This window comes from Bombina bombina, chromosome 5 (genome assembly GCF_027579735.1).
Source record: "Bombina bombina isolate aBomBom1 chromosome 5, aBomBom1.pri, whole genome shotgun sequence".
Taxonomy (NCBI): Eukaryota; Metazoa; Chordata; class Amphibia; order Anura; family Bombinatoridae; genus Bombina; species Bombina bombina.
The window spans coordinates 243,300,080-243,312,746 of NC_069503.1; the positions used below are offsets into that span (position 1 = coordinate 243,300,080).

The 12,667-nt window shown below is 36.0% G+C and overlaps 1 protein-coding gene across 1 annotated transcript in view; it reads right to left on the bottom strand.

The window, feature by feature from the left end:
- The window catches only part of PDSS1 (decaprenyl diphosphate synthase subunit 1), a 93,373-nt gene that overhangs the window by 53,446 nt on the left and 27,260 nt on the right, over positions 1-12,667 (bottom strand). The window contains exons 7-10 of the mRNA XM_053713923.1: positions 5,566-5,675; positions 3,741-3,821; positions 3,503-3,616; positions 3,111-3,191 (exon numbers count right to left, since the gene is read on the bottom strand). Of these exons, the coding sequence (XP_053569898.1) occupies positions 3,111-3,191; positions 3,503-3,616; positions 3,741-3,821; positions 5,566-5,675 (386 nt within the window). The remainder of the gene's footprint in view (positions 1-3,110; positions 3,192-3,502; positions 3,617-3,740; positions 3,822-5,565; positions 5,676-12,667) is intronic.

Genomic DNA, 12,667 nt, shown 5'->3' on the forward strand with positions numbered 1-12,667 from the left:
TGTAAAAGTTTATTTATATGCTTATTCTGGACATGGCTTTTCAAGTATCAACAGTGTACCTGTTTATCTATATGTAGTGCTTGTCTAGTCAGTCAGGCCAAATATCATTCTAAATATGTGCGTATTGTTTAGTGTATGCATGTGTATAGTACATACTGATACTTAATTTCATGTAACTTTGTATTATTTTTATGCATAAGTCTACTCATTTCAGAATTCATCAGAAAGAAATAGTCTGGATAGCTGGATTTATTCCTTTTGTCCTTTAAGAGATCAGGAGTTTTCCTTCTCTTAGATTAGAGTCCTCCTAACTAACCAGCAGACCTGGATCCTCTTTTGGAAACTAACCTTAATGGATAAGGGGTTGGCTTGAAATCTGAAGGTTGAGATTTCAAATCCAGCTATGGTTACTTGCTTTAACCAGAAATCCTGCAAAAGGTGGCTGCCTTAATCTAATACGCCCAGTACCTGGAGGAAATGGCAGTGTTTGTCCCTGTACCCGTCTCAGAACTAGGACAAGGTTTTACCCCAAAGAAGGAAGTAATTTTCAGACCATCTTAGACTTGAAAACCCTAAACAAAATCCCAAGGGTACCTTTCTTCACAATAGAAACAAATTGCAAATTTTTACTCTTAATCCAACAAGGTCAATTCATGCCTAATTTAAACCTTAAAGATGTATACCTGCACATCTCTATTCACAAGGACCACCATCAATTACTAAGGTTTGCATTCCTAGACAAACTATCAGTTGTCGCCCTTCAAAGCTTAGGGGGATCTCAATTGTCCCTTATCTGGATGATATCTTAGTGCAGGCTCCTTCCCTGTCTCTAGCTATTGCTCATACCCAAAAGGTATGGTTGGAGAATCAATGTTCTATAGAACTTGAGCTACAAGGGTGTCCTTTCTAGGGGTCATCATAGATTTTGTCCTAATGCGTCTTATTCCTGACTGAATTACAAAGAATAAAAAAAAACTTCAGAAGGCTTGCTGTCCCTGCAAAGTACTTAAATCCCAGCAATAGCTCAATGCATGGAGGTAATGGGTCTTATGGTTGTGGCTTCAGACGCTGTTCCCTTTGCCCACCTCCACTTGTGATCACTTCAACAGTCTTTGCTCAATCAGTGGTCAAAGAATTCTCTCTCTTGGTGGATACAAGGTCCTTCTTCGACACTTGGGCTATTGTAATGTAGTTTCTTCGGAAAATATCAACCAGGAGATTGTTGTTTCTTCTTTGTGTCCAGATCCTACTAATTCTAAAAGGAACAACTTTTACATAATCTTGATCTAGTCAGAGCATTGAAGTTTTATCTTCAAGCTACTAAGGAGTTCAGACAAACTTCCAGCCTGTTTGTTCATTACTTGGTGACTCATAGTGGGCAGAAGGCTACTACTGTAGCTTTGGCCTCTTCGCTCAAAAGGGTAATTCACAAAGCCTACATGGTGGCGAGAAAGTCGCCCCTTTAAACCTATCACAGCCCATTATACAATAACAGTTGCAACTTCTTGGGCTTTTAAAATGCCTATTTGGTGCAGATTTGCAAATCTGCATCATGGTCTGTTCTGCATACATTTTCAAAATGTACTGCTTTGATGATTTTGCTTCTTTGCAAGCAGATTTTGGCAGGAAAGTCCTTCAGACCACAGTATCTGGTAAATAGGAACAGCCTGGAAATTGTCCCACTCTTTCTGTAACATGTTATGGAGCCCTATGGACCATCATTATACAAAAGAAAAAAATTTATTCTTACCTGATAAATTATTTTCTATCGGAATGATAATTTGCACCTCTATAGACCCTGCTTTTGTTTTTCCTACCTATCTGTTTCCTATTCGTTGCTCGGCTTTGCGTTAAACTGAGGAGAGATAGGAGGGACATTAAGCTTTTGTGTGGGTTCTTGGCCTCCTCCAAGTGGCAGGAATTACATCCCACATGTTATGGAGCCCTATGGACCACCATCACTCTAAAAGAAAATCAGCTATTTTGAATGATAAAATAAAGGCAAAGGAGCTATTTGCAAACAATTTAATATACTCTAGGCCACTGGTTTTCAAATCTGTCCTCAGGCCTCCCCAACAGGATTACATTTGACGATAGCAGGTAAAACAACCATGTTTACTAATCAGCTGATTATTTAACCTGTGCACAAGTCCAGATATCCACAATATGTGGCCTGTTAGAGAGGCCTGAGGACAGGTTTGAAAACCAATGATCTAGGCCAGGGGTGTCCAAACTTTGCTCTCCAGAGGTTTTGGAACTACATTTCCCATGATGCTCAGCTAGATAAAATGCTGGCTGAGCATCATCGGAAATGTAGTTCCAAAACCTCTGGAGAGCAAAGTTTGGACACCCCTGATCTAGGCAGTAAAACACTAAGTACATATTACCTGTATGTACCTCCCTCTAAACCTGGGTGCTGCAATTTACTCTAGGCAGTAAAACTGATAAAACAATTTATTACCCTCTAGGCAGTAAAACACCTCCCTCTAAATGTGGGTGCTGCAACTACTATAGGTAGCTGAAGGAGAGTTGCAGCACATGTGCAAATCAGAAGTGGAATGGAGTAAAATCTAGATTTCAACATGACGGGTAATAACTACAATATTATCTTATAAAAATATATTTAATGTTGTTTTAAATTGTATGTGCTTTCTGAATCATGAAAGTTTAATTTTCACTTGTACCCTTAATCTTGTCTGCTGTACAGTGCCAGTGGCCTATAAAGTGTTGGACTTTTTAGAGCAACGAACAGCCAAAATATTCATTAACCCACTAACAACGCCCATTAAGGGGTTAAACTATTTTTTCTTCAGGGTACATCACTGGTCCTTAAGGGGTTAAAATATTTTTTCTTCTTTGGTATGTATATACTTTTTTACTTTCAAACTAAAATTGAAGAGCGCTTAGACAAAGAAAATGCAATGAAACATCCTAGTTAAAATTCCATAGAAAATACCAAATCAAATGGTTTAGCTGTACTTTGTTTATATATCAAATTCTATCCCGCTGATTGGATTAAGCTTCTTTAATCACACCAACATTTTATAAATATCAGATATTTCTGCTTCTTTCTGGAATATAAGACTTGAAACAAAACAAGAGGATCTTACTTTACGGACATATTGCCACGCTCGTTCAACATCTCCCGGTGAAGTAAATCTTCTCATTATCATTGCGTTCAACTCTGGAAACTACAAATGAAAGAAAAATGTATAATACTTTGATATAAGGCGCACTAATCGTTACATCAAATATATTTCAGTGAAAAGTAATCTATTCTTAACTGACTGAGAAACATTTTTTTCTCTCTCAAAGATTACAAATAAAGTTTTCTCCTAATTTAGATTATAAAATGGCGTTATACCTGAAACTAACAAGATGCATCATACATTCTACCGTTACATATGAAATTAGTCTAAAGTACTGTTTAAAAATGGTTTTAAAATTCTGTATCCGACACGTCTGATTGGGAAGCATAGAACTGCATGCGTTACCAACTTACCTGTTGACAAGCAAATAAAACTGGGCCTGTTGCTAACCCCAGGCGTAGATCTGCAGCCGTTGGTTTCCCCAGCTGATCCGCGCAGGATGTAAAATCTAACACATCATCTATTAGCTATAAGAATGGAACAAGAATTACCAAATCTAATATCATTCGTTAAGCATAGTTATGTATTGCTGTCTGGGCTCCACAGGACATTATAGAATTTGTCATTGTATTGCATAGGTTAAATACATACCTGAAATGCAATGCCTATGTTCTTCCCATACTGGTAAGCAATTTCATGGACCTTTGGATCTGGGCAGGCCAAAATTGAAACCTGAGGCGAGAAATAAAAAAAGCCATAAGAAGAAGTAATACAGTGGTCTATGAGGTTTTATGTATTTACCCCCATTTGTTTAATAGCTATAAATCCATGTGTTTATCTGTAAGAGGATGAGCAATTGTAACCCAGTCATGTAATTACTTGACTTTCGCAAGAGTATTGCTTTACGCCCCTTTTACTCAGTGTGTACAACTTCCAGTCTGACCCTTAGCTTTTTAGCCTTTAAAAGGACCACTAAATGCAGTATAATTGCATAATTAACAAGTACATAATAAAAAGACAATACAATAGCACTTACTCTGAATTTCATATAAAGTAGTCATTTTTTTCCCCAGGCAAATTTATTTTTCCCCTCCCATTTTCTGGCCCCCTGTATCATGTGACAGACATCAGCCAATCAGACTTGTATAGGTATACCCTGTTAGCTTGTGCACATGCTCAGTAGGAGCTTGTTCCCCAGAAAGTGTGAATATAAAAAAAATGCAAAACATGATAATGGAAGTAAATTGGAAAGTGCCTTAAAACTGCTGTTCTATCTGAATCATAAAACTTTATTTTGACTTGAGTCTCAAATTTGTAAATGTAAAACTAATTTCCTCTGTTATTGTAACTTTACCCACATTTAATTACATTTAATTAAGTCAGTTCAATACCTCATTTAAACAAAGTTGGCCCTAACAATTAGTCATATTTTTGTCAGTCATCAATTATGTAGAATTGTAACAGTTATCTAATCCATTGGTGAAATTGTGACCTGCACTGTAACTGGCTGTTTTCTACTACCCAAGTATTAGAGTTAGATCTTATTGTTTAAATCCAAAACAATGCATAATTCTATAGGGAAGAGAAAAAAAAGTATGTTTTGGTATCAAATAGAATCTGTATATTTTCAGTTGGAAAATATGAAGTATGAGTATATTTCTAACCAGGCAATACTGCACTTGTCCTAAACAAATACAGATATATCCTGCTAGTTATTAAGTGTTACCAGGGTTGTGTGTAAAGATGTGTTGCTACAAAGTTAGGTGGTGGTATTCCTGCTATTCTAATTTAACCCCTCCTTTTAACCCATTTAACTCTATATTTGCCCTGCTAAAATAGATGTGAGCACCCCTAGTATACAGCTATAACTGCCATTGAGTCCAAGTCCTTAATAATATCTATACATTTTAAAATTGGACAATATCACTGCCATCTAGTGGACACACAGTACTGCAACACTTGGTTTTACCCACAGAATATTCTACACGCAAATGACTACACTCAGACTCTGATTTGACACTTTAATGTTGTGCTCTGTGCATATCTTAAGTCAACATGTAAATAAAGGGACATAAAACCCAAAATGTTTATTGCATAATTCAGATAGAACAATTTTAAACAACTTTCCAATTAACATCTATTATGTAATTTGCTTCTCTCTCTTGGTATCCTTTGTTGAAAAGCATATCTAGATAGGCCCAGGGGCTTGGAGCTAGCTGCTGATTGGTGGCTGAAGCTGTATTCCCAGTATTATGTGTTCAGCTTGCTCCCAGGAGTGCATTGCTGCTTCTTCAATAAAAGTTACCAAGATAATGATGCAAAATTGATAACAAAAGTAAATTGGAAAGTTAATTAAAATGTATAATCTATCTGAATCAAGAAAGAAACATTTGAGTTTCATGTGCCTTTAAGGAAACACTCCTTAATGAATCTGTATTTTTCCCAGGTAACTTTAGAAAACAAGGAACGTACATACTGCTTTACAGCTGTTGGCTATGAGGCTTGCAGTCTTCTTAAAAGTCTTTTCGAGGTAGTGAGCAAATCGCTCATTTTCATTCTCTTTAGAGCCCAGTTGAAGGAATTCCCCTGTGTGAACAGAAAAAGAATGTTAAAGGGACAGTAAACACCTTGAGATTGGTTTTTAAAATGCTCATTTATGCATTATGAAACAACTTTGCAATATATTGCCATTATTTACTTTGCTCCCTTTTCATGCAATTTATCTCAAAAAAAAAAAAAAAAAAAAGCGCAATTTCTAACTTTCACAACCTTGAACCCGGATGACTTCTTAGTACTATAACCCTGCTACATATCTGTCCCAAATTAGCTTTCACTGATAACTGCAAAACTATTCACTTTCTACTAACTTTACAAGTGGCTAGTCTTATTGTCTGCAGACTAAAGCCCAGATTGAATTGGAGAGATGAGCAATGGCACCACTTTATTGAAATGTATAGAATATAATCTAATATACACTATGTAATTGTGTATAGGTGCTGAGTATAAAAGAGAGGAACATATACAAAAACAATTCTAGCACGAGAGTTGGACAGGATACTAACCAGAAAAGAACTCTGCCCTCATATGTATGGGCAACTAATATTTTAATCGTGACCCACGGGCACACTAACAAGTAATTTGTATATATAAGTGCAAACTACACGTAACTTACAAGGTAGCAATACCTAGCCATACTACTACTGTTGCAGTACTCTACCAGTAGTAGTATGGCTAGAGCTAGAACACATCAGTACACGACTGATATTAGTGTACACCTGTTTAGCACTCGCATTCCTGTATTAATGTTGTAAGTGATAGATAGTCAGAGACTGGCAAGGGGGAGTACTAGAATGGGTAGACTAAAATTTAACCTTTAATAGAAATTATTAAAATCATACATATACAAAAAGACAAGACATTTAAAATTTCTATCTACTATTTAAATCCGATTCACTGTGTAAGATAATATCTCTAGTGTGAAAGGGATAATGAGTTAGCTAAAAGGGACACTGAACCCACATGTTTTCTTTTGTAATTCAGAAAGAGCATGCAATTTTAAGCAACTTTGTAATTTACTCCTGTTATCAATTTTTATTTGTTCTCTTGCTATCATTATTTGGAAAAGAAGGCATCTAAGCTTTTTTTTGGTTTCAGTACTCTGGACAGCACTTTTTTATTGGTGGATGAATTTATCCACCAATCAGCAAGGACAACCCAGGTTGTTCACCAAAAATGGGCCGGCATCTAAACTTACATTCTTGCATTTCAAATAAAGATACCAAGAGAATGAAGAAAATTTGATAATAGGAGTAAATTAGAAAGTTGCTTAAAATTTCATGCTCAATCTGAATCACCAAAGAATTTTTTTGGGTACAGTGTCCCTTAAGTTTGGGTATAGGTAAAAGCCACTGATAGGTTATATCAAAGATACTAGAATGAAAAGCTATCGTTGGGGGTTGCTACTTTTAATTATAGAGAGGTGATACCTTGCTGGGTACTTAGTTTGTGATTCTCTTACCAATACTATAGTTTGTAATTTATATCCTTCATTAGGTTATAGTAATCATCATATCATATGATCAGAGTCAATATCTACAATTCAGTATTGTTGTTTCTAAAATATGTTAGGTATGGTAATACCAAGGCTTCTTGTTTATATACTGCTGAAAATAGTGAATAGCACTTGCATTTGGAATTTGATCAATCGGATTCTCTTGTTAAGTTATAGGATTTGCTGTAACTTGTCTGTTATTTAATACTGGCTATTCATATAGATTGAATTCCTCTGGGGAGTATATGTATGGCAGTCACATAGGTATTACTACAAGTTTTTAATTTGATTTCCCTTTGACAAAGCCAGGTTACTGGAGAAACATGTTAGGGGATTGTGGTCCTATGTTATTTTAACTTATCTACTATTTAATTAATATCCGTTGTGAAAGTCTCTACATTACTTTACTCATAAGCAAATGAATAGTTACGGCACTTTGCCGCTTTCACATTTATAATTCCTTATAAATGGTTGCTAACTAATATGAAGGGGCTGTGTTAGCACTTACTAAGTTATAGAAGGTATAGGCCGGTAATCTCGATAAGAGAATAGGATATCCTCACTAGATACTATATAATATAAGGTCACCTAACCGCTACAACCGTTGTGGAAGTCTCTACATTACTTTATTCATAAAAGCAAATGAATAGTCACGGCACTTTGCCGCTCTTACATTTATAATTTCTTAGAAATGGTTGCTCACTAATGTGAATGGGCTGTGTTAGCTTTTACTAAGTTATAGGCCAGTAATCTCGACAAGAGAACAGGATATCATCACTAGATACTATAAAATATAAGGTCACCTAACCGCTACAACCGTTGTGGAAGTCTCTACATTACTTTACTCATAAAAGCAAATAAATAGTCACGGCACTTTGCCGCTTTCACATTTATAATTCCTTAGAAATGGTTGCTCACTAATGTAAATGGGCTGTGTTAGCTCTTACTAAGTTATAGAAGGTATAGGCCGGTAATCTCGATAAGAGAACAGAATATCATCACTGGATACTATAAAATATAAGGTCACTTAACCGCTAAACTTTTCAGACATATAAAAGCATAGATCTGCATCGCTAATTAACCACAAGCAAGGAAAAACTTGAAACTATTAAGTATGTGCATATACTATTAATATTTGTACATGAGATTAGTTACTGCTTTAATATGCATAATACGTCCAAGCACTTAATCAATACAAGGTATAGGCCGGTAACTACAGCATTGATATTCACACACTCTGTGAATACAATTACATTCAGCAAGTTACAGGTATATAACGTCAAACACATTACAGCACCTGGCTGACGCAAGATATAGGCCAGCAATCACAGCATCATTGGATGTATAAAGGTATAGGCCGGTAACAATTTATAGAGTCAAACCACCTAGAATAGGTTTTGGTAACCAACTGATGCAAGGCACCGACAGAGCAATAGCATCAGACAATTTACCTAAAGGATATACCGGTAACCACTGTTAAAAAACTGAATATCTCTGAAAACTGAATATCACCGAAAAAACTGAATATCAGAGTAAGCAGTTTAAAGCTATAGACCGGTACCTTCCCAAAATTATCCAGCGCCTCAGCGGTATAGGCCGGTAATCACCAGGGAATCTTTTATTATTAAAAAACTTTATTGAAAAGGCCTGAGTTCCAATACCCAATAAAGTGGAATAACCATCATGAGTATTTAATCCAATATCCTATTAGTATCTATAGATAAAAATTATAGCCTTATGTGACAAACCGTATTATATACCAAAACAATATACAATAAAGAGGTATACCTAAGGGCATTGATAAAGAATCATCAATATGATTATCATACTATAGGAATATCCCAAGAGAGAATCCAAGTATTAAAGACAGTAATTTATATTTAATTAGAGTGTGCATATCTACAAATACATCCCGATAAGTTAAGCAAAATACTGTCCAGCAATTCACTGGAAATCGAATTCAAAACTTGTAGTAATACCTATGTGACTGCCATACATATACTCCCCAGAGGAATTCAATCTATATGAATAGCCAGTATTAAATAACAGACAAGTTACAGCAAATCCTATAACTTAACAAGAGAATCCGAATTATCAAATTCCAAATGCAAGTGCTATTCACTATTTTCAGCAGTATATAAACAAGAAGCCTTGGTATTACCATACCTAACATATTTTAGAAACAACAATACTGAATTGTAGATATTGACTCTGATCATATGATATGATGATTACTATAACCTAATGAAGGATATAAATTACAAACTATAGTATTGGTAAGAGAATCACAAACTAAGTACCCAGCAAGGTATCACCTCTCTATAATTAAAAGTAGTAACCCCCAACGATAGCTTTTCATTCTAGTATCTTTGATATAACCTATCAGTGGCTTTTACCTATACCCAAACTTAGCTAACTCATTATCCCCTTCACACTAGAGATTTTATCTTACACAGTGAATCGGATTTAAATAGTAGATAGAAATTTTAAATGTCTTGTCTTTTTGTATATGTATGATTTTAATAATTTCTATTAAAGGTTAAATTTTAGTCTACCCATTCTAGTACTCCCCCTTGCCAGTCTCTGACTATCACTTACAACATTAATACAGGAATGCGAGTGCTAAACAGGTGTACACTAATATCAGTCGTGTACTGATGTGTTCTAGCTTTAACCCAAGTACGCAGCACCCCATCTTTGCTTTTATTATACGACAGTTGCAACTAGCGATTGTCCTATCACAAGCATATTAAATTCCTGTAGCGATACATAAGTAGTGCCTTAGTACCCCCCTTGTTTCAGTAGTATGGCTAGGTATTGATACCTTGTAAGTTACGTGTAGTTTGCACTTATATATACAAATTACTTGTTAGTGTGCCCGTGGGTCACGATTAAAATATTAGTTGCCCATACATATGAGGGCAGAGTGCTTTTCTGGTTAGTAACCTGTCCAGCTCTCTTGCTGGAATTGTTCTTGTATAAAGTCCAGATTGGCCCCTCCAAATAAGGAAATGGTAGATGGTTTGGCTATTGAAAAATAATTGCAGTAAAAAAGGATGTTAATTTGTTTTAACCCCTTAAGGACCAAGGACATACAGGGTACGTCCTACAAAAATGTAATGACCAAGGACATACCCTGTACATCCTCAGGGTTTTCAAGCGCAGGAAATGTGGGTCACGATTAAAATATTAGTTGCCCATACATATGAGGGCAGAGTGCTTTTCTGGTTAGTAACCTGTCCAGCTCTCTTGCTGGAATTGTTCTTGTATAAAGTCCAGATTGGCCCCTCCAAATAAGGAAATGGTAGATGGTTTGGCTATTGAAAAATAATTGCAGTAAAAAAGGATGTTAATTTGTTTTAACCCCTTAAGGACCAAGGACATACAGGGTACGTCCTACAAAAATGTAATGACCAAGGACATACCCTGTACATCCTCAGGGTTTTCAAGCGCAGGAAATGATAGTGATCACTTCCGGACACTTTCATGTTATTGCAGTGATGCCTCGATATTGAGGCATCCTGCCATAACATTTTTTTAGACATCCGATGCAGAGAGAGCTACTCTGTAGCCCTCTCTGCATTGGCCAGTGATGGTGCCGATCATGGTTGGGTGGGAGCCATAGCAGGTGAGGCTGGTGGGCGGCCCATTGTTGGTCTATATCCGGATCCTATCCCCTCTGTGTACCCTGGAGTGCGCGCAAAGAAGGGAGAGGGAAAAAAATATTGGGAAAGCGATCTGGGAGGGGAGGGTATTGAGTATTAAGTGGGGGGCAACTACACTAAAGAACAATTGTGTTTTGTTTTGTATACAAAAAAGGCAATATTTTTAGCAAACTGGGTACTGGCAGTCAGCTGCCAGTACCCAAGATGGCGACAAATAGGTGGATGATATATATATATATATATATATATATATATATATATATATATATATATATATATATATATATATATATTATATATAAAAGGGGCTTTTATTTTAGTACTAGCAAACTTTCTGACAGTACTTAAGATGGCAGTGACAAATGTGAGGTGGGGGAGGGAAGATAGCTGTTTGAGGGGGGTCACGGAGGGATCATGGGGTCTGATGTGTCAGGTGGAAGGCTGATCTCTACACTAAAGCTAAAATTAACCCCTTCACTGCTGGACATATTACAAGTGTGGTGCGCAGGGGCATTTAGCAGCCTTCTAATTACCAAAAAGTAATGCCAAAGCCATAAATGTCTACTATTTCTGAACAAAGGGGATCCCAGAGAATAATTTACAACCATTTGTGCCATAATTGCACAAGCTCGTTGTTAATAATTTCAGTGAGAAACTTAAAGTTTGTGAAATAATTAACGATTTTTTTTTATTTGATTGCATTTGGCGGTGAAATGGTGGCATGAAATGTACCAAAATGGGCCTAGATCAATACTTTGGGTTGGCTATTAAAAAAAAATATATATATATACACATGTGAAGGGTTATTCAGGGATTCCTGACAGATATCAGTGTTACAATGTAACTATCAATAATTTTGAAAAAAAATAATATTTGGAAATAGCAAAGTGCTACTTGTATTTATTGCCCTATAACTTGAAAAAAAGCAAATAACATGTAAACATTGGGTATTTCTAAACTCAGGACACAATTTAGAAACTATTTAGCATGGGTGTTTTTTTTTATATTTTAAATTTTTATGGAGGACAGTACATATATAAAGTTACATCGTAAATACAGTATACAATTATGTAAATATTGACTTCATATTTGATAAACTTGTATTTAAGGATATTCAGTCCTCATTCCCCCCCCCCCCCCTTAGATGAGGTTAGACACTCTTGGTCCAGTTATAACAGTATGAAAAAGCACAAGGGGTTTACACTAAACATGGTACACATAGATATAACAAACATAGAACTCTGCATCATAAAAAAATAAGACTGTTACGCAGGAATAACAAATAAAACCGTAATGAGGAAATAGATGCAAGATACCAGGACAGACTGATTAAAGTTGAATATAACCACACCTATGTTATGCGAATAAATTATAGACGAGTGTCAAATATGTAAAATTACCAGTGATCCAGAGTTACACCTTCAAAGTTATATATGACGTGTCCTTATAATTATATAAAGGCAGTATCTACCCCAGATATGCTGAAACCCACCCCCACACCGTTTCAGCTGACAGCGCAAGGAAAGGCCAGACACCAAGGTACAATGTGTGCCAAGCTTATTTGAACTATAGACATGACATTTAAAAGATTATCTTTTTATGAGAATATATTTGTAACTTCTGGGAGGTCTTATAGCCTGCTGGTAGGTATTGTAGCCTAATTATGGTGTTGAGTTCCCGCCTTGTTGTTACAGTGATTAACTGTGTTGTAAATTACTATTTGAAACTATGCAGACAAGAACAGCTCGGTACAGGAACATGTATAAAGTTATTACCATATCTCACAAAGGTGACCAAAGCTTCTAGCATATAAAACTATAAAACATTCCAGCTTGTCTATTAAAGCTTCCTTAAAGGTACAC